General features: G+C 44.6%; 1 protein-coding gene across 1 annotated transcript in view; it reads left to right on the top strand.

Annotated features, from left to right (window-relative positions):
- Positions 1–735: 735 nt before the first annotated feature.
- The window catches only part of LOC142785022 (uncharacterized), a 28,456-nt gene continuing 3,121 nt past the window's right edge, over positions 736–26,070 (top strand). Inside the window, exons 1-5 of the mRNA XM_075883438.1 lie at positions 736–838; positions 7,165–7,191; positions 16,087–16,134; positions 18,927–18,942; positions 24,254–24,351. Of these exons, the coding sequence (XP_075739553.1) occupies positions 835–838; positions 7,165–7,191; positions 16,087–16,134; positions 18,927–18,942; positions 24,254–24,351 (193 nt within the window). The 5' untranslated portion in view covers positions 736–834. The remainder of the gene's footprint in view (positions 839–7,164; positions 7,192–16,086; positions 16,135–18,926; positions 18,943–24,253; positions 24,352–26,070) is intronic.

Here is a 26,070-nt window from a genome sequence, read left to right as displayed (position 1 = left end):
GCGGTCCTTCTCTCCGGCGTAGCTAGCACAGCATATCCACGGACAGACAGACAGACAGACAGACAGACAGGTAGGTAGGTAGGTAGGTAGGTAGGTAGGTAGGTAGGTAGGTAGGTAGGTGGGTAGGTAGGTAGGTAGGTAGTTAGGTAGGTAGGTAGGTAGGTAGGTAGGTACCATCTTGCGTGTACCGAAATGACTTCACCCCGGCCGGGGTCGAACCTTTTATTTTCGGGTGATAGGAGATTGTGGTGGTTCGACCACCTAGTGGGAAATTTTATTACCTAGTCATTTTCTCGAAACGAAACGCATATGAAATCGATAGTTCTTAAAAAATTATTATTAGGGAAAAAGATGTATATTTTAAAATTAGGGCACACGAAACCTCAATGAAGCATTGAAATGTAAGATACAAGCATAACTGTACCAAACGCAATAAAGGAATGAAATGAAGAGCTGATAACGTTCTTTATTTTGATGGGAAAATCAATTACTTGAAAGGTCAAAACTTTCATATAACCGATTCTTGGACAATCCTGTAAGTGGCATGAGCCATGGTTGAGGTATCACCATCAACATCATCGTTGAAGAGTCTAACCACTTGCTCACTGGGCGTTTTTATATATTCTACATTTAATTTTAAAACTAAAATTCTAGCTGGGTTTAGTATCATATGCCTTTACTTAAAACATGTTTTCACCCGCTTTTTTACCCATCCGCCATTTCGGGTAAGGGCTGTCGATACCAGGTCATCATCATCATCTAGGAGAAGAAAGCGCCCAGTCATTGGTCGTTCATCACCTGTTTCCTGAAGCAGCGAATTTTCCCTGCAGAGTCATGGGTAAGCAGGAAATAGTGTTCGAGAGCGTTCATAAAGGGCTGGATTTATCGGTGGTATCGCGAAGTATGTGTAACACAGGTGCCAATTAATAGATATTATCTTAGCGGAACCCAATTCCTGCTGAAGTAAGGCAGATTACTTTCAATGCACAGCCGTCAGCACCTTTAATTAGAACGTTCCAACGCATGGCCTCGGCTCGCTTATACTAAGGTCAGTGCCACCATGCTTTGAAAATTATAAGCTTGCTGCCCTTAAGAATAGAGGTATCACGTGTTGGTTTCACTGGTAAATATATGTTTTTGGTATGCCTGACTGGCGGGTCGGCGGCACTCACTTCACCTCCCGTTTTCGCCACGTTTCACTCATGGCTATGTTATCGGAAGCACCAATGGCGTTCGTTGTCGTATGCTTATCTATACAATGAACTATTGCGTGCGACAGGTTACGCACTTTCCGAGTTCAAGAGAGCGAGAATAAAATATCTCTATTTCACTATTCAAAGTGTCGTCTTGATTGATATGTGGGGTTTAACGTCCCAAAACCACCATATGATTATGAGAGACGCCGTAGAGGAGGGCTCCGGAAATTTCGACCACCTGGGGTTCTTTAACGTGCACCCAAATCTGAGCACACGGGCCTACAACATTTCCGCCTCCATCAAAACTGCAGCCGCCGCAGCCGGGATTCGAACCCGCGACCTGCGGGTCAGTAGCCGAGTGCCTTAGCCACTAGACCACCGCGGCGGGGAAAGTGTCATCTTTGGTGTGATCTCTCCCTTCCAGGAAACAATAGGCTTTCGCTGCGTCAAAGGTCCTTTCAATTCGCCGCAAGAATCATTTGTGTAAAAAGCACAACAAACACGCGTTCATGGCGTTTGTAAAAGTTGCCCAATAAATAAATTTGAAAGACGGTGGAATTGTTGATGTTCGCACTCAAAAACATATCCGCGAGCGAAACGTGGCAAAAAGGAGATGCGAGGTGAGCGGATTCGACCCGCTGGTCAGGCAGACGGGTAACAGAAATTCCCCAGTGAAACCGACGTGCGCTGCATCTGTCGTTAACTGCAGCAAGCATATCATTTCGAACGCTTGACGGCGCTGACCTAAGTCCAAAAAAGCCGAGGTCACGCATCGAAGTGTTCGAGTTAAAGTTGCCGACAGCTGTACTCGAAATAATTCCATTTCAAAGTGCCATAAAGGTAGGCACTCTGTATTCTTTTTAAGCGAGTATTTACAAACGACAAGCTTCACAAAAATAGCGCAGATGCAAAAATTTGTTCTCAAGTAGCATGCTAGAGTCACGGCCTGTCAATCTGCCCCTTTGGTGCGATCTGCGGAGTCACCTTGCTGCACATCGGCGAGATTATCACCCTTCCACGTGCTTGCACAGCGTCGTGCGAAAAGTTGTGCGAATTCTACTCATACTCCCTATTTCGTGTCAGTCCCACCTCTCGTCCTGCGTTGAGCATGCGATGCGATGTTGTTTTTCAAGACTTCTGTGAGCTTTAAAAATCCACACTTTTTATCTACAAGCTACTTAGTTCATTCCTGGTCAACTGGGGGTAATTTCACTTTGCTTGAATCAGCTCGTAAGAAGTCCTAATTGCAGCAAATAAAGAATATATAAACAACAATTTTCCTTCTTAAGAAGAAAAGTAATGATAATATCTGACATTTAACGTGCAAAAACCCCGTTATGACTATGTGCCACGCCGAAATGAAGGGCTTGAGAAATTTTCAACAATCCAATTTTTTTTACCGTGCAGTGACAAGGAGATCACTCTTGACTGCGGCCAGGGTCGTCCTTTTTCCTGTGTTTGTCGTATTCCTTGCGCTAGTATGTGTGACCCACTCATAGGCCACAAAAGACCGTCTCGAAATGAAGCTTCACCTAGCATGCATCAGAAACACGTGAAACTACCGGCGCAGACAGCTCACTCTGTCCGAAGGAAGCTTTCGGAAAAAACCTGCGCTGCCGATAGCTAGCGCCATTCCCGATGCGGCTGGTTTAAAGGGAACTAGCGGTCTCACAGGCGCAAAGGAGCATCCGGCAGGCCACACCGAAGAGCGGAAATCGGGCGGCTGTGATAGAGTACTCGACAAACACAAAAAATACTCACCAAACAAAGACATTGTTCTTAGTCTGTGGTAGGTGTACCCTAAGGATTTTAAACCAGTCGTTTGCTTGCGACATCATGTCTCGTACAATGGTTTCGTGGGCATAACTATAAGTACGTTGCCGATTGGTATCAGGTCCGCGTGCCAATTTGGTGACGTGAATAAGCAAATAATTGTAATGGGCTGCAGTGTCAAACCATCAAAAGTAGAAGCGGAGCTACAGAGATCATTGGTACGACGAAATAACTTTTGTGGGGAGAGTAACATTGGCCCTATTTTCGCCATTTCTCTGTGACCGGTGGCAACGCTGTGAGTAGAGCCGTTGCTTAGCAAGTGCCTCAGCTGTCAATGGTGCTTGCCGTGCAATCTCTAATGACGTAAGATGAGAAACTGGTGAAACCACGCGTCACCAAACCAAGGTGGAGCCGGCGTTGCATCGTATATATTGAAGGGGCAGCTGAGTACGATTCGTTGGCAGATATAGTAAATGAGTCGGAGAGACTGAAAGAAGCCAGTGTTTGTCGTTAGAGCGAAACTAAGACGGGGAAGCAAGCCGAGGAGACGGGGTAAGAATGAGCCTTATGCCTCAAGAAGCGTAATCGTGCGTAGCATAAAGCTAAGCAGTAATATTTACCTTGCGTCTTAATACGCTCACCCATGCATACCCTACTTAAGCAACAACCAAATTTTTTCTATAGCAGGACTTCTAGAGATAAGGCAGTATTACGGTCACTTCAAAAAGTGGCTGGGAGTTTCGACGCAACCTAAGTGCAACACGGTCTTCAGTGAAGGTCTGCTCTAGAGCACCTTCCCTGCGACTAAGAGCCGCTCCAAGCAATTAAAGGTGGCTCACAAACCTTCAAGAGAACGTCACCGTTGATGCACTCCGAGCACATGGTTATGCAACGAAGCTGGATTGCACTGGTCGCTTTGTCACTGGGTCATGATAGTGAAAACCACTGAGTTGGTGGCCCGACCACAATAGGCTACAGGATGAACAAAAACGTATGGCAGCTTCATTACTGAGAATGTGCGTAGAGTGGGCACCCGCATATTCCCGGACGTAGACTCATACTGCTCCTTCTGCCATTGTGTTCATGATGCCAAAGATTGAGGTCCATATGCAGGCTTTCTATGGCACGAGTATAGCCTTTTTTTAGGAGCATCGCAAGTGGGGTTTGAACATAGACGCTAGTTATTGCTGCGCTGTGTTCACTTCCACCGTGTTACGGCAGTTGGATTATTCGTCGTGTGCAGCTAGTTCCGCCAGGTGGTGGACGCTTGCAGATGTAGCGCCGTGGCGTCTGCAAAGCGTATTGGGAGGGGCACACTTTTTTGTACGCCCCCGGAGTTAGCCGCCGGTTTCCGAAACGTTTAGCCACATCTTTATTACGATTGCATTTATTGCTTCCTAATTTATTCAAATTGTATTACTGGCAAGCTTCGTCAAATTTAGGTCGGGGTTTTTGGTATCACTAGCCATGCTACTGCAACACTCGATGCAAGCTGGGCTCCTAATGTGACCCGACATTAACCCCCGAACGCAGAGATGTTACTTGGCTCGCGACTTCAACTTAACTTGAGCAAGTCGGCGTGAAGCAAGCAGTGGGCTTCAAAGTCAGCCTTCGCGTTTCATAGATGCTCATGCTGTCTTGCTTGGTCAAGTCAAGAACGAGCTTCAATGTAGAAACACGCTGCTCGCTTGCTAACGAGGGTAATAATGAAGTTGTTCGCGTAAGGCGTGTGTTACTGCAAAAAAGACCATACTTTTTAGAATAACTGTAAAAACAAAGGACCACAAGCATATTCTTGCCATGTTATGGCTAACGAGCGGCACGTGGTGCCTGCCGCCACAGCGATGCGCAGTGTTGCTTCTGTAAAGCGTTCGTTGCCCGCTGGTTTTAGTGGCCACCCAAATGCGGCGCGTTTCTCCACAGTTGCTTGTTTGGAGGCGAAGCAAGCATCACGTTGGGTTCTTTCGTCGATTTTTTTTTTCAATCGAATGCCACGGCATATATTTGTGCTGACCTGGCTCACGAGCTGACGCGATTTTCCCGGTATTTGCCTGTCTGGTTGGCTGTGTGTATGCCTGTAGGGGGCTAGGTCGCAGTTTGTATATTGTGATTCGTATCCTTTTGTTGAGCTTGGTAAACAAGAGCAAAAGCGGGGGACAGGACATTGCCCTTAGCAGAATTCTGTATCGCGGAGTGCAGCAGTGTCTCGCTGCATGATGGTGAAGCGGATAAAAAAAACCATGATAGGGGCACCTCTTCTTTATGTGTGTGCAATTTTACGTAGCGTTGTGCTACAAGAGATGCCTTTCTGAGCGAAAAACAGCGTCCTAGAAGGAACGAAAGGATAGACGAGGCACACAGACACAGCGCCGAGTCAATTTTGTACCGAAAGAGGCCGAAATTCTCGTCGTGTTTAAAAAAAACAGAAATGGTTTTTGCGGTTACGGAACACTTAGGCGTCGTCCCCACCGAAGTTATTAATACGCACGTGTGTGTAGTTGACACAGCCTGTCACACCTGGGAACTTAGCCACTTCATAAAAGTCCCGCATATCTATAAAAAGTGCTGCCGGCTGCGGAAAGCGCACCAGCATTGCGTACAGGTGCTTTGCGATGAGTAGCGTAACATTTCCTACTGCACGGCAAACTGTCGACTACGGAATGCGAACGAGATTCCCGGTGACGGTTTGGAATGTGCCAGCGCCGTAAAACTCGAGAGCCATGAGTACCTGTAACACTGGGGTCACAGGCTGTCCTCGGCTGTCCCCACTTTCACGAAGCGGCAACATGCCCAGCAGCTGCCACACTGCGTTCTTCGTGAATCTGTATCGAGCGTAGAATTGTTCCTCGTCGTAGAACTCCGTCGGATTTCCTCAGTCACGTAAAGCGGGTCCAAGAATCTTCGGCAGGCAGTGCGCCTCAGACAATGCTACGCTTACGGCGAGGCAAGCAAACTCAAAAGCGGCCACCCTTCGCGCGACGTCCATTCGAGAGGTGGCCATGTTGGAATAACGCATGAGGTCGCTTTCAAGCTAGCTCGCAGCTGGCTTGAAACTTGTCCTGACTTCGATCGAGCCAAGTCGCCTTCAAGTCTTCCACAAGTTCGAGAATGATTTATGGTGACCAGCAAGACTGTCTTGAGTCAAGAACGAGTCAAGTACGAGTGAAGTAACATCTCTGCATTCGGGGGTAAAAGACATGCATTACGTTCCAGAATGTGCTTGATCACTACGCATTTATTATATAGGCTCTATAACACTTTTGAGATAATCGTCGTACGCCTTCAATAAAGGAGCTAACCGCTTTATAATGGCTGCCAAAAAATTGTTTAAAATTCATCAATCGCGCTTTTTCTAGAATACATCAATATTTTAGAATTTAATAAGGTTACATACCTTAATGCGGTTCCTTTTCTCTTCTGTGCCAGTGTGAATGTGCTGAAATGTTCACAAAAAAGGGGGTGGACTGCGATGTAATCACAATAGGACAAGACCCTGCCGCTGTTTTTAAGCACGTGTCTAGGCACTTCCAAGTTTTTTTTCTTTCTTTTTTCTAACGCGTGGAGCATTTTCAGTATGATGGCCAGCGCAGGCACTTGGCGGCATGCCCCGAAGTCTGCGCTAACTATGCAGCTCATGATGTTGATATCATGTCCAACTGGCGTGGACATTGAGGTTACGGCGAAGTAATAAGAAAAGAGGTGACTTCTGGCTGATATCGAGCATTACTTGTAAATGTCAAGCCACATGTAGCGCTCTATTGTATTGTTAGTATGTTCATAGGAGCATCGACGACCAATCGTTAGCATTTTTTTACCACGCTGTGAGAGTGTTGTACCTCCCCTTTAAATGCGCTTTATTTGTCCCATTACTAATAGAAGTGCGCACTTTTTGAAAAAGTCTCAGTGCTATTTTTTATCCGAGCATTAACTTCATCACTATTAATGTTGCCCAATATCTATAACTTCTGCTGATGATAAATGCCCTTTCTGGATTTCTATCAACTGAATAACATTTGGTGGCAGTCCATTACAAGCAGTAAGGACATTGCGCTGAATCTGCCAGCACAATTATTCAGTCGCGTTTATTTTGTTCTAGCGTGAAATATATAAGTAACTACTCTCGGTGCTGCTTTCATTTATTTTATAGTTTACCTCATGGTTGTGATATATTTTTCGGATTTTTTTATCGTTTCAGAGGAAAGCATCGTTTTGAGTCCTTCTGGTAAGCAACCATCTTTTTGTATCTAGATGAAATATTTACTCTAATTTCTTGCGTTGAGATCACTTTTCTACTACAAATTTGCTGGCGGGTTTGAAAAATTTTGACGCAAGCGCCAGAACAACCAGAAGCACAAAAAAGTTGACAAATAAAAATTGCCTGCTCGCCAAAAAAAAACCTACGTTTAAAAAAAACGCTCATGCCCCTGTAGAGAAGAAACATTTTAGCAACGCAGCGTTGACATTTCGGTGCATGCCTCCTTAGGTAACGGCAGGATATAGCGAGCCGGTATTATTACACACGCCGGAACATTTCAAGAGCTGTTCAATCACGGCTTCATGACATTTCTCGCCATTGCATGTCTGCAAGCCAATTGTTACGTTCCGTGCTCTTCTTCCTTAAGCCTGGCATTCAAGGCCTGCGGGAATTTTTCGTGAAGTGTGTGCGAGAATGCTTTTGAGATTTTGAGTTTTTCTGTGACGGGCCTAATAGCGAAATCACCCCAGAAGGTCGAAAATATTATTAGACGCAATAAAGATAGCTCAATAACAAAAACGAAATGTAACCATGTATTTTACTGTCTTTGCATCAACCATAAAGTGGTTAGAACAGAAATTCTTGCAAGGTATGTGGTCCCACTGGTGCGCAATATAAACGCTGCCAAGAGTAGACAAACATTATGGTGAATTAGCACACCTATTGAACATTAATAAATATTACTTAACCTTACTTTGAAAAGCATAACTTCAATCGAGCGGTGCCTATAGCTGACGGTTTTCACTGCAGGTGGCTATTTTTTGCCGAATAAGCAAACGTGAATGCCCCTGGAGGCTTAAGATTATCATAGGTGACATGGCGTTTTTGGGGGATTTTTTTTGCTTAGATAATTGCTATAGCGCGAGAACAGAATGACGACAAAGAAAAAAAAAGAAGACGTCGTCTTCTTGTCCCTTTGTTGTCGTTCCGATTTCGCGTTATGACAATCGTTATGTCATACCAACTAGCCTAAACCGCCACGCCTTCGGTTTAGGTCTCGACTGTGTTATGCATTCTATACTCAGTGTCTTCATGATAAACGGGCAACCACATCTTTTCAATTTTTTCATAGTTTTAGACCCTCCAGTAGAAGGCGCAATTTACGCGCAATACAGTACGTATGTCGTGTTTATCAACTCACCTATACCCTGGAGGCATTGGCGTACTGGTGCGCCCGCCAGCAACCTCTCAGCAAATTTACGTCAGTGTAGTTTCGCTTGCCGCAAAGCGGTGGTATGCGTTATTTAGGCGTTTTAAGAGTTTTAGGCTTCTTTAAAGTTCACTTCTAAAGTGACCAGGTGATGGTTAGGCCTCGTATTCCAATCGCAGCTCCAACTGTTCTCAGCTGCTTGTCGACTATGGTAGCCCTCCCTGATTCAGTGTGCAGAGTTTAAATTTATTACCATGCTTTCTGGGCCGACCATGAACTCACTTTCTTTGAGCAGGCTTCAGAAATTGCAATGAGGTGAATGTGTAGCCAAAGCACGGCTGCACGAAAAGCGGGGTGCGGGCATCGCCACAGCTACGCAATTCTTTCGAAATTATTTCTGTCGTTTTTAAATAGGTTGTCCGATAATCCACCACAATATTTTACTGTAACAAGATTTTCTAACATCAGCAGGAATGCTTCATACGCCATCTCTTTCTTGTAGCAACTATTTTGCCTGTATTAGATACAGCTGAAATCATCAAAAACTATTGTTTTAACGTGCTAGCTTTCAGCGACGCTGCTGATGCGTGCATTATCTGTCTCGGTGCTCGCATGGTGAAGCGGGGGACTCGACTGGTATTAGAAAAAGTAAATATAATTGATGATTATGGATCATACTATGCTCCATGGGCCTATACACAATTAGCAATTTTAATACTAGGCCCGCCACAAATATATGTAGAGTGACGGCTTTTTGGGCAAACTTTATTAAAAATGGCAACTTCTGGTGACCTCTCGCTCGTCATTTGGCGAATTTCCCTGAAACGTCAGTGGAAACCCTGTTACGGCACAGCAACCGTCTGACCATGCCACATGCAGATCGTACGTGGAGCTGTAGGACAAAATAAGGTACGATGTGGACGCATTCAGAGGCTATTTAGAATCAGATTTGTTGTTTCAAATAAGTCGCAGGTGCACATGTTGATCTCTGACGCTTGTCAGTTTGCGAACTCCACCTCCAGATGGCAGTACCCACTATGCCACTCTCGTTGGTGACTTCAAGAATCAGGAAAATTCTAGCGCTAAGAATTGCACAAACTAAAGTGTTTTAAACGAGCAGCAAATATGTTTGTGCACAACGGCGATCGATATTGTGTTGAATGGATTGTATAGATCACTAAGCAAAAAAGATGTGAACTCTATTGAAAGTTTTTGATTAGTTTTAATTTCTTCGAGGTGGGTGACCTCCCAAGCGACTATAACTTCGTTCTGCTTAGCATCAGGCCGGAAGTGCGCTTGTATCTATTTAACGAGTAGGTACTTGGCAGCAGCAATTCTCTGCCTCCCATAGCAAAGGCCGATGCTCAACTATTTCACCAACGCTATGGTGGGTTAAGGTACGCTGAGCGGCCTTTGCAGAACCATACGGAGCCACCTTTCGAGATCAGTACCCAAAAACAACCTAGCACCAAGTCTGTGTATCCCTCTACCCATGGTACGAAACCGGCAGGTTTCCGGTCGCTACCGGGAATCGAAACCGACCCCTCCCGCATTGGAAGCGGACGCTCGAACCATGTAGCAACCACTGTGGTCCCGAACAAATTCAGCAGAAGCTAAATGGTAGCCACAATTTGCACAAGGTGCACCTTACATACACGAATAGACCCGGTATATCTGTCCGAAAGAGTTTAAGCATGTTAAGAATTGAGGATGCACACTCTTCAGAACCAAATTTATTATTGTAATTTTCTTCGATAAGCTAGCCCAGCTAGCTCTAGGACTGTAATATTGAGATGGAGTGCAAGCTATCACAGAGAGTGCATTAATTACTAATATGGCAAATATATCTGGAGAACGCGATCATCCGGCAACGCAAGACCATATGCCACCCATCGCACGTCTGCACACATGGAAACAATACTCGAATGTAAAGTCAGCGAGGCGCTGTTGAGGCATTCACTATGGCTGCCTTGTGAATGGCAGACGCTTTAGTACCCTTTCGAATCTGTAACTTCTATCACTTTACCACAAATGCCGTCGTGCACGGAACGCTACCAGAAGCCAGCCAAGCGGTATCATAAAATCAATAAAATTTATTTTGAGACGAAAGCGTTTTCTGCCGGGTCTACCAAGGCTTCAGTGACATACTTCTGCTCCACATATGACGTAGCAAAAGTACACAGACCAGATGACAAAGAAAAACGCCAGTCAATGGCAGTCCATCCTACGAGCTCTCGATCGGCGACAACAGCTGCTGGTCTTAATATCCACTGCGTCATGCTGGTGAATTTTTAAACAGAAAAGTGGCGTATGAGCTCCATATTATTTCCATAACGGCATCAAGACCAAAGATTATTAACGGTTTTAAAATTATATATTGGATTATTTCGTCGTTAGATGGATACCCATCTCTCATCGAATATGCCAATCAAAACTCAAGCATACCATGTTTTAAAAACAAGTAAAGAAACTTTTCCTGCCTCCTTCAAAATATAAAATAGTTTTGCAATGAACGTGGTATTGTGTATTTTTGTATATTCATGTAACTTTGGTTAAATGCTAAACCCAAGCGATGTAAACTTAGAATATTTTTTCTCCTGTTGTCTTGTGTACTGTTTATTTTTGTTTACATAAGCTGTGCACTAAGCATGGTAATTATTTATTTCCCTGGTTTCTCTCTACCTATTTTTTCTGGAACATTGAACGCATTTTCTCTGGTTTTGCTCCTGGATGTCTGACGTGTGAGTCGGGGATGAAGGCCTCGTCAGGGGTTGTGCGAGTCTCTTTTTGTTTTGCCTTATCGACATATTTCATTTGTTATGCAACTACCTCCGAAATAAACTATTTTATTTTATTTTATTCTCATGGTCACAAAATTTACCGGCATTAAAAGCACGTATTTTATATCAATCACTGCCCTCTCACAGTGATTTGGGGAAGTGTAGTACTGCATCGTGATCATGACATCCACAATTCCTTCAACACGTCGTGTCAATGCGCCTTCCATATTTGTCGTGTTTTTGAAAGGAAAAGTGCAACTTTGCGAACGCCTTAACACCCCACCAGGTGGCCAAGAGTGCCTTGCTATCATCAGGGCTAAGTCAAAGTTTTTTCCCTACCTCTATGGAAGGACCTTCAATGTTGTGAGCCACCACCACGCCTTGTGCCGGCTTGCTAACTTGAAGGACCCTTCGCGTTGTCTAACTTGATGGAGTCTAAGACTTCAAGAATTCGACGTTAATGTCGTCTACAAGTCCAGACAAAAGCACTGTGACGCCGACTGCCTATCTCGTGCCCCCGTTGACCCACCACTGCCGTGTGACGAGGACTGTGCAACTTCTTGGGAATCTTAAGCGTCGATGACTTAGCCGAATGACTGTGAGTTTACACTGAAATCAAGGACCTCATGGAATACATTGATGTGAAGCAGCCGTTGTTCCAAAGGTATTCAAGCGGCGACTGGCGTCGTTTTTCTCGCGGAATGACATTCTGGTCAAGAAAATGTTTTCGCCACACCAGGCCAATTTCCTTATTGTAGTACCCTCGGCATTACGCCCAGAAGTTCTGGAAGCTCCGAATGATGACCCGACGGCTGGGCACCTTAGATGTTCCCGCAAGTTAGCGTGAATACATAAAAAGTATTACTGGTCCCACCTGAATGCCGCTGTCATCGATTACGTTAAAACACACCGAGACTGTTTGCAATGGAAAGCACCGCCAACTAGGCCAGCTGGACTTCTGCAGCTCATACAGGCGCCACGCCGGCCGATCCAGTAAATCGGCATGAACCTACTGGGCCCGTTCCCAACGTCGACTTCCGGAATCAAATGGATCACCGTAGCTACTGACTACCTCGTCCACTACGTCGAGACAAGGGCGATGCCCAAAGGCAGTGCCACCGAGGTAGCACAGTTCTGCGTCGAGAACATCGTCCTGCGTCATGGTGCTCCAGAAATCCTCGTTACCGCTATAGGTACGGCATTTACTGGTGACTTCCCGAGGTGATTTTCGCACACAGCCAGATAAGCCAGTGCCGGACGACAGCGTACCACCTACAGACAAATGGTCTCACCGATCGGCTAAAAAAAGGCCATCGCCCAAAGTCTGGCCATTTACGTCGACATCGAACACAAAACGTGGGGCACCATCAGTTATTATGAGGCAACAATTACCGGCGTGTTGTGTATAGCGCAATTATTGCGGCGGATGCAGAACGCGGAGCCAGCTCCCGACGCGTCCACTAAAAAAGCTGATCGGTTCTGCGAGGGCGAACGCAGAATACCCGAGCTCGGGCAAGAAAGGAGACTCTTTCATTCACACGGTTCACGAGCGGAGTCGTCAAGGTCGCCCCAGTTCGGGACTAGAAGGGGAAGGCTTACTCGGAAGAGCGTCTGGCAAGAAGCAGTCCAGGCGCTGCCATCTTAGTTTAAGCCATTGTTGTCATGCGCGCGTGCCATTAGGAATGACACGGGGACGCGACCACTTGGCTTATCGAGACATAGTGGCGGCAGGGGAGACGGGTATAACCTCCGCCGCTGTACGCCATTACCGAGTGTTGTTAAGATGTTGGGGCGCCTCGCTGTCGCATGCACACCTGGTAAGCGCACAGAGCCCAACGGTGTACTCGCCGCTCTTAAGAAGGCTTCTACGAAACAACATTTAATGAGAGAGCTGACGGGGCTCGAACGTGAGAACGATCACCGACGGAGGCAGCACGGCCTGGCATGAGGGGGAGTGTCACACGCGGAGAACCTATCCCTTTGCGTTTTGTATTTGGTAAAGTGGTTCTTACCAATACAGTGTCTATTATGAAAGTGTTTCTGCAATTTGTTGGGGCAATGCGAGCCCACAGGTGACATTGGCTTGTGTGATGACCCTTTGTTCAACCAAGGGTTAAAACGAGGATGTTTGAATCTGAAATGAGAGGGCGGAGAATCGGGCTTGGACTCGGGCCGACGACTGAGGCTGCAATAAAGCGTCCCTTCACCGGAATACGGCTCTTCCTTCGTGCTGCCACCGTGCACTCGATTCATCGAGGGGACCCATTACGAACCTGAAAGATCTCCCCTCCTTACCTAGTGTAGAAGATTGTCAAGGAGGAGGAAATTAACTTAATCCTTCCGTATGTGACCTTCGTATACAACACGACAGTGTAGGAGACGAGGCAGATGCCTCCATACAAGTTGGTCTACGCAAGGAACCTGGCAGCGACGCTCGATGTTATGTTGCCAAACGTCGCTCTCGAAGGAAACCGCCTCGTCATCGTCTACTTGCGGTACGATGAAGAAGCTCTTCAACTCGCCCACTTGCGCATAAGAAATCAGCAGACGACAGACAGCTACCATTCCAATCTTCGACGAATTTCTGTGGAACACTACCCCAGTGACCACGCTTGGGTGTGGACGCCGATACGCCGGTGAGGACTCAGTGAAAAACTTCGGACAGTACGGTGGACTTCTGAGAGTACAGGGCAGTTTGAACAGTACAGAGTAGTTCCAAGTCTCTGGGCCACTTGACTACAAGATTGCTGCTGATTACATTACGAACTCTCAACGACGCCCAGTACGACCTGAACAGGGTAGTTCCAAGTCTCTGGGCTACTCGATTGCGAGGTTGCTGCCAATCGCATTACGAATTTTCAACGACGACGTGCGCGACCTGAAGCCGTCCATGTCATGCGCTACAAGCCAATGCATGAACAAACCTGATGGCTGTATTATCGTTGTTGCTGCTGTGTTTATTGCTCTTAGTGTTTATTCCCTTACTTACTACTCATTGTACTTTCAACATTTGTTCAAGTATCAGGACGCTGCCTTTTTGAGAGGGGGTCAGGGCCACAATCCTTCATTAAGTTTTGTTATTGCCCCGTTACACTCCAAGTAATGTTCGTCGCGAACCAAGCCTGCAGTGTTCGAGAAGCTTTGGGACTTTTGTGGACTGTTTTGTTAGGATTACGTGCGCAATATGAACATTACAGATTTTTATGGAACCTACGTGGTCGCCAGCAATAAAGCTGAAAGATTTGACGGCACATGTGTAAAGGTCGACGTGCTTCGCTACTTGCCAGTTGATCAACGGACAACGCTCAGATTGCCGTTCTCACTGCCAGTGTGCATTGCTGTAATATATTTTTTCTCGTTGATTGGCCACGAGTTCGGCCGAATAAACAGTTTTATCTTCCAACTACAATGTGCCCCCTTCGTCGACGTCACGACCCCTCGACAATATTGTTGTGAAACATACAGCAACAACTTATTAGTCACACAGCCTGAACTGCGCAAAAGCGAGTTTTTGCGCTCGTGATACACGGCCACTCATTGGCTTGAATGGCCACCAACTAATCACTGGACAACTTGTAAGGTTCGACATAATAAAACACTGCTGAATTCGGATTCGCATTGCACAAAATAATTTCGCCCATGCCTGCTTGAGGAAGCCGATTGAACTGCACTTCATCATCGTTATCTTCTAGCCTCGTCACACACCATTTATATATTTTTTAGGATGAATGAACACCCATTGCGTACTATATCGCCATTGAAGAGCCCTTACTTGTTGTGTAAATGATTTAGACGGGTTCTTCGAGTGGACAAACAAAAAACTGTGAGTTTTCGCAAGAGTTACAGCTCTGGATTAGCCTGAATACATTCAGTCTGAATTAATACATTCCTACAATCACTCAGCACTGGTGCACTATATATTGCGTTTGAATATTGTCCATTGCTGCGTGCGATACATTAGTGTTAAGAAAGACCCATGTTGTGAATAAGAAACAAACATTCTAATAACAGCATGGAAAATGCGACGGCTTCCAATATAATAGTTCATTAGTTAGGTATCATTGAAAATTTCGTGGTGGTGAGTGCCTAAGTTTTCCCATTCTACGATGTTATTTATCACTTCACGGGTTTCATAAAAGACAACGTCAAAATTCACTACCTATGTTTGCGTGGGTGTAATCGTGATAATTAGGAGAACTGTTTTAATTTCAGCGTTATTTCTGTCGCAATAGGCAGCAAATTTCTTCGTGTCCTACTATGGGATGTCAGGGCCAGAAGACGTAACGAGTGCAATTTTGCGAATACTCGATACGACCGGTACGTAATGTATGTGCCCTAATATCCTACAGATATTTATATACTTATCCATTGTTATTTAGGAAATGGCACATGAACCAAAAGGGCCTGCTACTTCGAATTGCATAATATGTGCAGAATTTTTATGCTGAAGGTAATGTGATCTTGTCTTACGAATATTTGCTGTGCAAGTACCAATATTTGTGGCATGCCTGTTTAGCATATTTTGTGTAAGTAATGCAGAACAGATTGGAGATAAGCAAATATTTACAGAAGTAAGGTTTGCATCAAGATGTGGGCGACTAGTTTACAGACCTTGTGTCTTGAAATTGTATTATACTCATTGGAAAGCCTAGCCTTCAGTAGGGTAATTACTTTCATTTAAAAGAAAAAGTTCGTAATTGCCCTTAAAATGAGAGAGCACTGCAGGATAATAGAAATGAATCGGAGGGATGCCATTTACTTGCGAAAAAAGCGAATACATGCTCATAACTTACTGCGCACTGTAAATAACAACGGTGAAAAGCAGCCCTCTGTAAACGTAATCATAGGCAATGGGCCGCTTCGTGAAAGAATTTGTAATGGATAATGTTTTATTGGGTGCTAATGAGGAGTATTACTTTTTGTTTGTTGCAGGCGAGGAGTCAGGTCCCATTCAGAGCCCCGTCATCGGTAGTCTGAGTGGTAAGAGTACAGAGCAAGTCGATAAGGTTCGACAATAATTGAATGGCCTCAAAGTGAAGAGAAAAAAAAAGAGAGAAAACGTAGGGTAGAGTATAGTACAGGTACGTGTAGCCTAGCATAGCAAGGTGATGGAATGAAAGAATGAGGAGGAGGATAAAACATATTAGCGGGCAAATATATCAGGATAGAACAAGAAGGTGGAAATGGAAGCGTGTGTTGGCAAGAGGAAATGGAGAGAAGAGCTAAAGCGTAGTATATTCCTGTAAATGTGATATATCTAGACGCTGCAAAACAGAAGCGAACGTGAGAAGGTGCGAATGAAAGAAGGGAGGGGTGGGGGGATGTATACCGTCGCAACGTAAGTATCGGTGCAAAAAAAAAAGAAGTGTCCCACCGTGGTGGTCGGGGGGTTAAGGTACTAGGCTGCTGACCCGTACGTCCCGGGATCGAATACCAGCTGTGGCGCTTGCATTTTAGGTGGAGATGAAAAGGCTGTAGGCCCACGTGCTCAAATTTGGATGCATGTTGAAGAACCCCAGGTGGTCGACATTTGTGGAGCCCTCCACTACAGGGTCTCTTATAGTCATGTGATAGCTTTGGGACGTTAAACCCTACATATCAATCAAATCTATAAGGAAGTGAAGAGTACTGATATGAGGGTGAGGAAAATAGAAGTGGAGGAAAGATGGACCTACAGCACAAGAAATGAAGGTTCCATATCACACCATGACCACGGAGCAGGGCGCACGTTTGAAATAACAGGGCTTGCTACCCGATAATAGTCACCGAAGGGCGGGGCAATCACTGCTCCAAAATTTTTGCTGCTTTACATTGAGCATAACGGCATGCGTTTCTTTTACCACACACCTTTCGCCGACAAATTTGTCGACTGAGGTGGTTGAAACTTCCTTTCCAGCATTTTTATGGTTAGAGCCAAAATCAATTTCAACTATTCTGCGTGGAATTTAGGAACTTAATAACAGAGTCAGAGCAATGCAGTATCGCACAGGCTGAAATGTAAAAGTGGCGTTGCAGTTGTGTACAAGTTTACCGGGAACGCTGGTAGAGTACCAGCATTTCTTCGTTTTGTCCTTTGCTTCGCTAGGGTGGGTTCATCGGCTCGTTGGACTAGAGTACTTTATATGCTAGCTTTAGGTAGCCAAGTTGCACCACTATTTCCCGGGAGCCAGTCATATGACTTTTGACAAATCCAGCAACGCTAATGGTCGCGTGCTATCACGTGTTCATAGGTGTTTAAAATACACTGCGGAGAAGTCAACACTACGCACACGATGCCGATGCTTCGCAGTGTTATTAGCTTGCTGGCGCCCTTCGCCAAAGCCTTCGCACAGACACCGAGTGCATCCGTCACAGACACTGGATGCGTCTCAATGACGGTACCCTTTCCTCTTCCTTCAGCGTCTCGCCGCGTGTAAAACGCAGTTAATCTAGCATCGGAGGCTTGCAGGCGTGGTGGGAGCAACAAAGCTTTTCTCGTATCTTCATAAAAAAATAAAAAGACAGCGAAAAAATGAATAAATAAGTGTTGCTACTCAGAAATGCCAGCGCTGCTCCTACGCGGGTGGTGAGTGGCTCTCCCGCAAGGCTTTTGAACCTAAGATGGCGTACCTTGGCGCAACTCTGCTACATTAAAGTAGCATATGCAGTAACTCTACGTCGGATTACCTCTCACAGTGCTCTTTCTCATCTTCAGAGATGGAAATGCAACGAGGGTTTGTATCTGCTAGCAGAAAACAGGCTTTTTTTTCGCCCAATGACAACGTCTCGTACGCAGCGTCATCTGTTTTTAACACAGCGTCTGCTGACGTCATTCCAGCTGTTGTCGATAGAAAAAAGGCACTGAGAGGAGCACGCGAACGTCCGTCGGTGGTTCAGGGGCCCTTGAAATTGTATAGGGGAAGGACTTCATATAGGCGCTAGGTTGGGCGAGGAGTAACGACGACAGATTTATTACTATCTAGAAGAATCGTAAAATCCACCGAGCCGTCACACCAGTGAATTTCTTAAAAAGTGAGTGCATTGTAACTGCTCGCTCATTCAGGCGCCTCAACCAGCAATATGTAAGCGTCAGCGGAATAATTCAAATATAGAGCTATGTAAGCACTGGCATTTCGTTGCACGCGATTCGTGCCTTGAGTCTATACAGAAATATTATTCATGTCATAGTAGGTATATTCAAACAGTACTCTCAGTAAGTTCATCAGAACAATTTACATCTGACTGTGCTTACGCGTAGAACTTGCTTCCTCAAAGCGCTTTAGAGAATTGTAAACACAAGCGATGTGTACCAAGCGAACGAGAAAGCAACGCAATATTTCTATTGTAGTACACCATAAAGACTGCATGTTGATCTCAGTAATTCTGTATTTCTTCAGAACTTGCAGCTTGTACAGGTAATGACACCTACACGACAATAGGTCCCCCTATACAGATCGTTTTAACTATAAAACGCGCAGTCTACAAAAAACGTTGCCTTAATGAATGAGTAAATTGTTTTAACAATACACGAGGTTAACTAGGTCGTTTTTTTACCAATCATCGTGTACTAGTGATGCCTTACTTGGCGTTTTAGTTCTACTCAATATGCAATGGCATCGCGGCAGTATATTTAGTGTGCAACGTAGCGTATTTCTTAGGTAATTACTGTATGTCATATAGCCGCTTGCTCATTATTAAGCACCTTCTTGAACTTATTAATCTAGTGAACTGTGTGGTAAAACCTTCTAATGTATATCATTGTTTTCCTTTTTATTCAATTTTACCTTCCGTAGAATTCAACCCGGATGAGTAAGTAGTTTTCTGTATGTATTATTAGCCTTCACTTTTGGCGAGCTTATTGCTAGAAGACCTAAGATGACAAAAATTTTATTTCATTTGACTCGCTTCCTAATGACGTTGGGATGCGCATACGACACCTTGAAAGGCAGGTAGCTCTGATAAAACACAACCGAGCTAGGCTACTCTTTAGTCACCGACCAAGCCTACCCAACAAGACCGGGCACATCGGCATACTCAGACATTGCACCCAACTTCATGTTCATCAAACATGCACAAGACGACACGTCGAGAACCACCGTGGCAGATCTCAACAGTGACCACATGATCATAGAGATGTATCTACCGACACCAGCCCAGACGGGGCGGAACATGCTGAGTTCCGGTGCATAGACTGAGAGTAGTTTTGTTGGAAAAGAGAGGCGCTGCAGTCGACTGAAGAAACATCACCGACATCAGAAAGTGGCGAAGTCACTCAACGTGGACGCCAGGCGTTCAACTAGGACAATAATGACCGATGTCCAAACCGATAGAATATACAGTCATCTGGCACACCTACTCGAGTTTATGATGTCAATCCTGAAGCAATAAAAAGCTAGTGCCTCAGTCATAAGCTGAGATAGTAGGTTGCCGAGCTAGACAAGGCCATGGAAGCACACTGCCACACCCTTTATAGACAACACTGGGATGGATTTTGTAGCTCTGTTCATGGTCAGCTTTACAACAGAAAGCCGTGGCAGAATCTACTACACCTTCTTGCATGTTAAAGACCAAAACGTATCAGAGGCAGTTGCCTTGTCAGTATTCTCCACAGAAGCTTGCGAGGAGTCTTTTGTCGATAAGCTCATTCATAAGCATTCTCTACTGAGTCCAGCTGACTGATATGCAGATTACGGTGATGAAGTACACACACTATACTGGACGAATACTTCACCGAAGAAGAAGCACGAGCAGCATTATTCGTCATATCTCGCTGACCATGTGTGTAGGAAATTTAATGGATTGATTGATAGATGGATATTTGGAGTTTAACGTTCCAAAACCACTATATGATTATGAGAGACGCCGTAGTCTAGGGCTCCGGAAGTTTTGACCACCTGGGGTTCTTTAACGTGCACTAAAATCTGACCACACGGGCCTACAACATTTGTGCCTCCGTCGGAAATTTATGGAGCACGTAATCTCCAGCCGTATCAACAACTGCCGAGGTAGATACATCTGGTAGATAAACTTTCATAGAAGCCCATGGGTTCGAAAACCGGCGTCTCATCAGCTGCTCATGAGGGTTAGTACCACATCTGGGCAAATACTCCCAGAAAAACAAAAATTAAGTGGGATGTGAAGCAATAGCTCGTAAACAGGTGACGTCTGTTTTTGGCACTAGCGCGAAATTTGATCTGAATTTAGTCTTCATAGAACCATGATTGCTAAGGACTCGGACTAAGGCGATCAGTGGCGAGTGGTCCACGAGTGCGGGTCAAGTGAACGCCAGTTGAAATAATAATGTGCTCATAACTATGTAGGAATTTGGAAGTATACCATGCCTCCGTTCGCCTCAACTTTACAAGAAAACATATTCTCGGAACTTTTATTGGGCATTTCTCACATTTTTTGCAGATGAATTAAAGCAGGCTGCATCGTATCTGTAATATTAGCAGCGTTGATAATTTGCTTCACACATACGTAAGTGCTTTAGCTCGCACGTTGCTTATGTTTTTCCGTTCCAACATGAAGAAGTGAGGCCCATGCACGCCAAAATTACGACACTTCAGTTTTTCCAATGGTCAGTATAGGTAAATTTTAATACACTGCACAAATGGTAATCAGAGCAAAACGTGCGCGGGCATTACATGCACTTTGTTTTGCATTATGCATCTATAAATTACCAAACATATGCGAATGCAGATATGCGAATGCGCCTTTTCGACGACACCGTAGCGCATGCGCCTTCTTTCAGTGGTAAAGGGCTGAAAGAACTCCTGGTGTTAAAGGCCTGTGTTCTAGCAATGCCAGTCCTCGCGGCTCCTACCAAACTCTGCCAATACGCCAGAGAACAGCACAGTAAAATGGAAAACGCGAACTCAAGCGCGATAAATAGCATTGCGATCTGCTCAGCGATAACACGAATAACCATAGGTACTGCGTGTTCAGGAAGGAAATCGGGCCGAAGGAGTAGAGTATTGCAAACTATTGCCTTTGTTTCTTATACAGAAGGCACCCGTTACTAGGCATACCTTTTTTGCTTCTGTATCCTTGCACCGCACATAATTTACTCTGATATCAATACAACCACATGGTGTTAAATGTATTCCGCCACATTCCGCCGTCCGTTGGACTCAGCACTCAAGAGGTTCACGAACGGCGAAACGCACCTAAAAACTTCGCGCACAGCAGAGAGCACAAGCGTGGAAAGAACACTAAAACATGTGAGGGGGTGTGTCATATCGCAGACGATTTTTACGAGTGTGCCTTTCCATGCAGTGCACTATTTGCACTGAGTAATAATGGCTTAAGCAAATAGCACTAAGAAACAAATTTTTTATAATAATAAAAGACTGTCATAAATGTTTTGCTGATTGCACCTAAACTATGCTGTTTGGGAAAAAATGTGATATGTAAAACAATAACGATCGCTCCGCCTTTGAAAAAGACGTTTTGTTTTTTGTTTTTTTTTTACTTTTCGGGCTTGTTCTCTCCTAACATAGATGTGCTTCAGCCGCAGCACCCAAAACTCGTCATGTGGGTATTCTTCACAATAGTTTCTGAGCCCCTTTTCGCCCGAACTTTCACGACCTAATTTATTAAACCTTGCAACTACCTCGAGTGTACAAGAGCATAGCCGCATGCCATCTTCATATTCCAGACACAACTGTCATTGCAGGATGCGATGCTCCAGCTTCAGCTTCAGGTCCTCGATAACAAGTGAAACATCACCAAGGCGATCCCGGAATAGTGCCTGAATAAAGTGCTATCGACAGCGTCAGCCATTGTGAAACATCTCGAAAGTTGACTTTGGTGAAAGAATTGGTAACTACGTTAGGAACTTTGTCATTGGAGGAAAGACCATTCTTTTAGAGGGTGATATTACATGCGCAAAACAGGATCTCAGCCGCAGAGGGACCCCATAAGGCTACGCAATCTATCCGATGTTATCCAATTAAATTATGCATGGCCTGGTCAAACGACTCTCATCTGGCAGGAACGTGAATTATATAATACATGCAAATGACATCTCGATCTGGTCGTTTAGGGGTGACGACGGGCAGATGGCCCTACAGTATGGCATATGGGTTGTCGAGGAGTGCTTGGCTGGCACTGTTCCTGGGTTATCTCCTGAAAAGTCAGAACTGCTTTATTACCGGCGTATCCTTAGGGGAAAACTTTTAAAAAGTTTCTGTAAAACAGGAGCAAACAAACAGATTCAATTACGGAGTTAAGATGGAGGCACCGTCTTTTTAGTCTACGCATCCGTGTCCATAAAATGATTATAAAATGCAACAAGGAGAATCGCGAAACAGTACGAAACAACTTCACTTTCAAGGTCCAAACGTCATGAGAGTGCCCAAGACGGTCAAAAATGAAAGCGCTTGACTAAAAAGGCACCGCCTCACTACACTGATCCACATCTTTGTCATTTGTCACATCGCATAAGGAACGTCTAAGCGCAAATATGTATAAAGACGAAAAAAATAAGATGGACACCATAATCCGTAAAGCATACGAAGTGGCTCTTGGCTTACCAGAATACACTAGCAATCAGAGGTTACCACGACTACGAATGCAAAGCAGTCTGGATCATATAGCGGAAGCACAGCCGATCTCTCACCTTGAACGACTCACTCTCACCAGCACAGGAAGGCATGTATTGCAACAGTTGAGCATTTGGGCATGACGCGTCGCCGGCAGCATGGTGATAAAATATAAATGCCTAAGAATGCAAGGGAAAAGATACACGTCGCCTGGTTTCAAGAACCACGAACCCAGTTTAAAATCGAAGCAGCACTAAAGCCAGAGCGACACTGTTATTGATAGCATACTGAAATAATAAGCACCAACATTTCAATGAAACCACGAGCTTTTTGGACCAACGGCGGATTGGTATCGTCGTATTAACAAAGAGAAAGCAACAACGCATGCAGAATCTGGCACCTGTACGTAGCTAAGGAAATAGCTACTGCTGTGGTGATAACTGACGCCAAAACTCAAACAGAACTGACTTTTCGCGCACTGCAGAACGGTATTCTGCTAACAGTAGGGTTGTGCTTGAAGCACGATTCGCATACTGTTGCATGCTGGCCTCATCTACCAGGCTGATTTGTTCTGGATTCCCGCCACTTTTGGCAAACTCTGCCCACAATTCGCCAACCATATGCCAATAAGGCAGCGCACTCCACCGAGTACAACACAACAGCCCATTCCGAAGGCGATGGCCATGTGGAAGAGTATGAGGACCGGGATAAAATGAACTGACCAAAGCTTTCTACTTGAACAGCAATTCTCTTGTCCGCCTCTTGGTAATCTACGTAGAGCCCAAGCAGTTACCTGATAATACCGGCAAAGTAACAGTTACCCTAATCCCGTTTTATATCAACAAATATGCCCCAAGATCTAGAGCACAACACCGGTAAAGTGTGCGAGAGAGACAAAGCTACGCTTACTCACAGGTTCTAAGAAGGTGAGGCGAGAGCCAAACGTATTAGTCTCGATGTTCTTTCAGCGAGGTGAGATGCCGCTCTGCGTAGCGTGGAGCTCGCAAACAAACTATGGTCAGTTTTTGCAGGCCCGTGAAGAGGCCTAGAGGCAAGGCCTTCACATCTTGATATGAAAGTCGCGACCCCGGGCCATAAGCTGCCGGGCAATTAATACAGTTTTTTCCACCGATCTACCTACCAAAGCATACACACTAAGAGCCTTTTAAAATTTGCGCATACAAAAGTGAATTGTATACCTCGTATACTTTTCAAACAATTGTGCCAAACCCCCTTCGGTTGATCAATGCTTATGGTGCTCGGCCACTGGTCCATAGGTCTCTGCTTCAATTCCGAACGTAGCGGCCGCATTTCCGTCGAGGCATGATAGCAGAAGCCCGTCTTTTATGCGATGTTATAGCTCGTAAAATGCATTGTATAAATATCCAAAGTCCTCCACTGTGGCGTGCCTCATCAACATATTGTGGTTTTCGGACGTATAGCTGGTATCATTAATATTATTAGCAATGTTCTTGTGTTGTGTATTCACCTCTCACTATGGCACCACGTAATTATTGTTTCGCATCAGTTAACATTTTGTGATACATCTCAGTAACTGTTCTTTTCTCTTTAAGCAAAAAGCCTACCACCGGCGTATGGGTTTGCCTCGCAGCCTTAGGCGTGCTCTTCTTCATTTGTCTCCTCGTTGTTTTGGTCGTGGCCATCAGTTCTTGTAAGTGCTTTCTTTACTTATCTAAGAAGTCCCATCACTCATAGTCTTATTTGTATGAATATATTAGTTTGAGTATTCTCCTTGTCATGCATTCATTTCCAGGTCACTTGCTTCTCTAAAATCACTTATGAGAGAACTATGTTAACGTTAACTAACAAATAATTTACAAATGCGTGTGTTTTCGCGTATGAAGTGCAAGGTCGCCACGATAAAGTGCAGTAATGATAGGCTATATGAAGTGCAACGTTTCATTTCACCTATAAGCGAGATAACGAGGAAAGGCATCTTATTGCCAATTACCCACCGCAGGCATTGCGTCCCGTGCCTGAAAATCGCGTATTAACCCCATGTCAGTAGAAGTTCTGTTAGTCATTTCTTTTATAAAGCACCTCTTTTGAGGCACAGAAACTTGGCTGAGACATGATTCATGCAAATTCTTATCACGCATGATATGGGTTCTCTGTCCTGACTACTTCATCATCACCGCCCTTAACATCAAAAGGTAGAACATAATTAACGCAAACAGAAACCTTCTTCTACACACAGAAAAGTGAAAGCCTTTTCTATTAATATAACGTTTTGACATATTTGTTATAGTTGCTTACATAAATTTGATTAAGTCTCTTTAATTAAGATAAATACGTCACACCACTTTAATCCCTGTAGATATTAGCCGTGTTTTACATCTTTTAAGATTATGTAGCTGTTTATCTCACACACACGCTGTTTCACAGAAATCTCTATCCTCGCACAGTATTGCCTTGTGATCTCCACGGCTGATGATCAAGAACTCTGCCATCGTTATATGTTAGATAGCCCGCTTGCAAGAATTATATCAAACAGGAATGGTGCGGCATCAATAATCTCCAGCATATTCACTTTCACCAAGTAGCAATCTAGCATGATTTGTAATATGAGTATGTGTTACTATAGTCATCTAGCATGGTCTAGCCATGAGGACAATCGCAATCGGGATCACGTTCGTTACGGCAGCCTCTTGTTATGCCATGCGCTGTAACCTCTTCGAACCATTGCGGAACCATGTCACACGCTGTTGTATTGGCGGGGAAAGCATTGCGGTGCGCACGTAATGCAGTGCAAAACAGTATGTCCGGACAGCATAGCGTTCCAGTACCCATTCTTCTTCTCAGCAAAACTTCTAATGAAGAATGTAGTATTTTGCGACAGGCATGTAGTGCGCCATTTCTCTATTTTGGGCGCAGATAGCTCCGCGTAGCATTCTACACACACACCACAGCGTTCTTCAGACTGTTAAAGGGGACAGAGTAGCTTAGATATGCGTAAGACCATTGATGGTTAGAACTTCTGATTCCTTTTTCAATCAATCAATCAATCAATCAATCAAACTTTATTTCAGGAATGCATACATTACGTGAATAAAATTTTTCAGTACAGAGGAGGTCCCGAAGTTAGAAAACTGTCGGGGGGACCTCCGTTAGAGAATAAGTAAATTGCGATAACAATGCAGCAAGCAGTGAAAAACACTTTGTATGATTTAAACAAAGAATGGTTAAAATTTTGTAATAACAAGGCAAGAAAAGTTCTGTGCAACAGCAAGTGGTATAGTTAGTAAAAGAAATACTAAAATTAGGAGTAAGGCACGACGGCAGAGTTTAGAAAACACGTTTTGTGATTAGGTACTCTTTAAACATTTTGCGAAACGAATAGAATGTGGGACATAACTTTATTTCAAGTGGT

Source organism: Rhipicephalus microplus, chromosome 2, assembly GCF_043290135.1.
Source record: "Rhipicephalus microplus isolate Deutch F79 chromosome 2, USDA_Rmic, whole genome shotgun sequence".
NCBI classification, from domain to species: Eukaryota; Metazoa; Arthropoda; class Arachnida; order Ixodida; family Ixodidae; genus Rhipicephalus; species Rhipicephalus microplus.
This window is presented reverse-complemented; position numbering and strand designations above follow the sequence as displayed.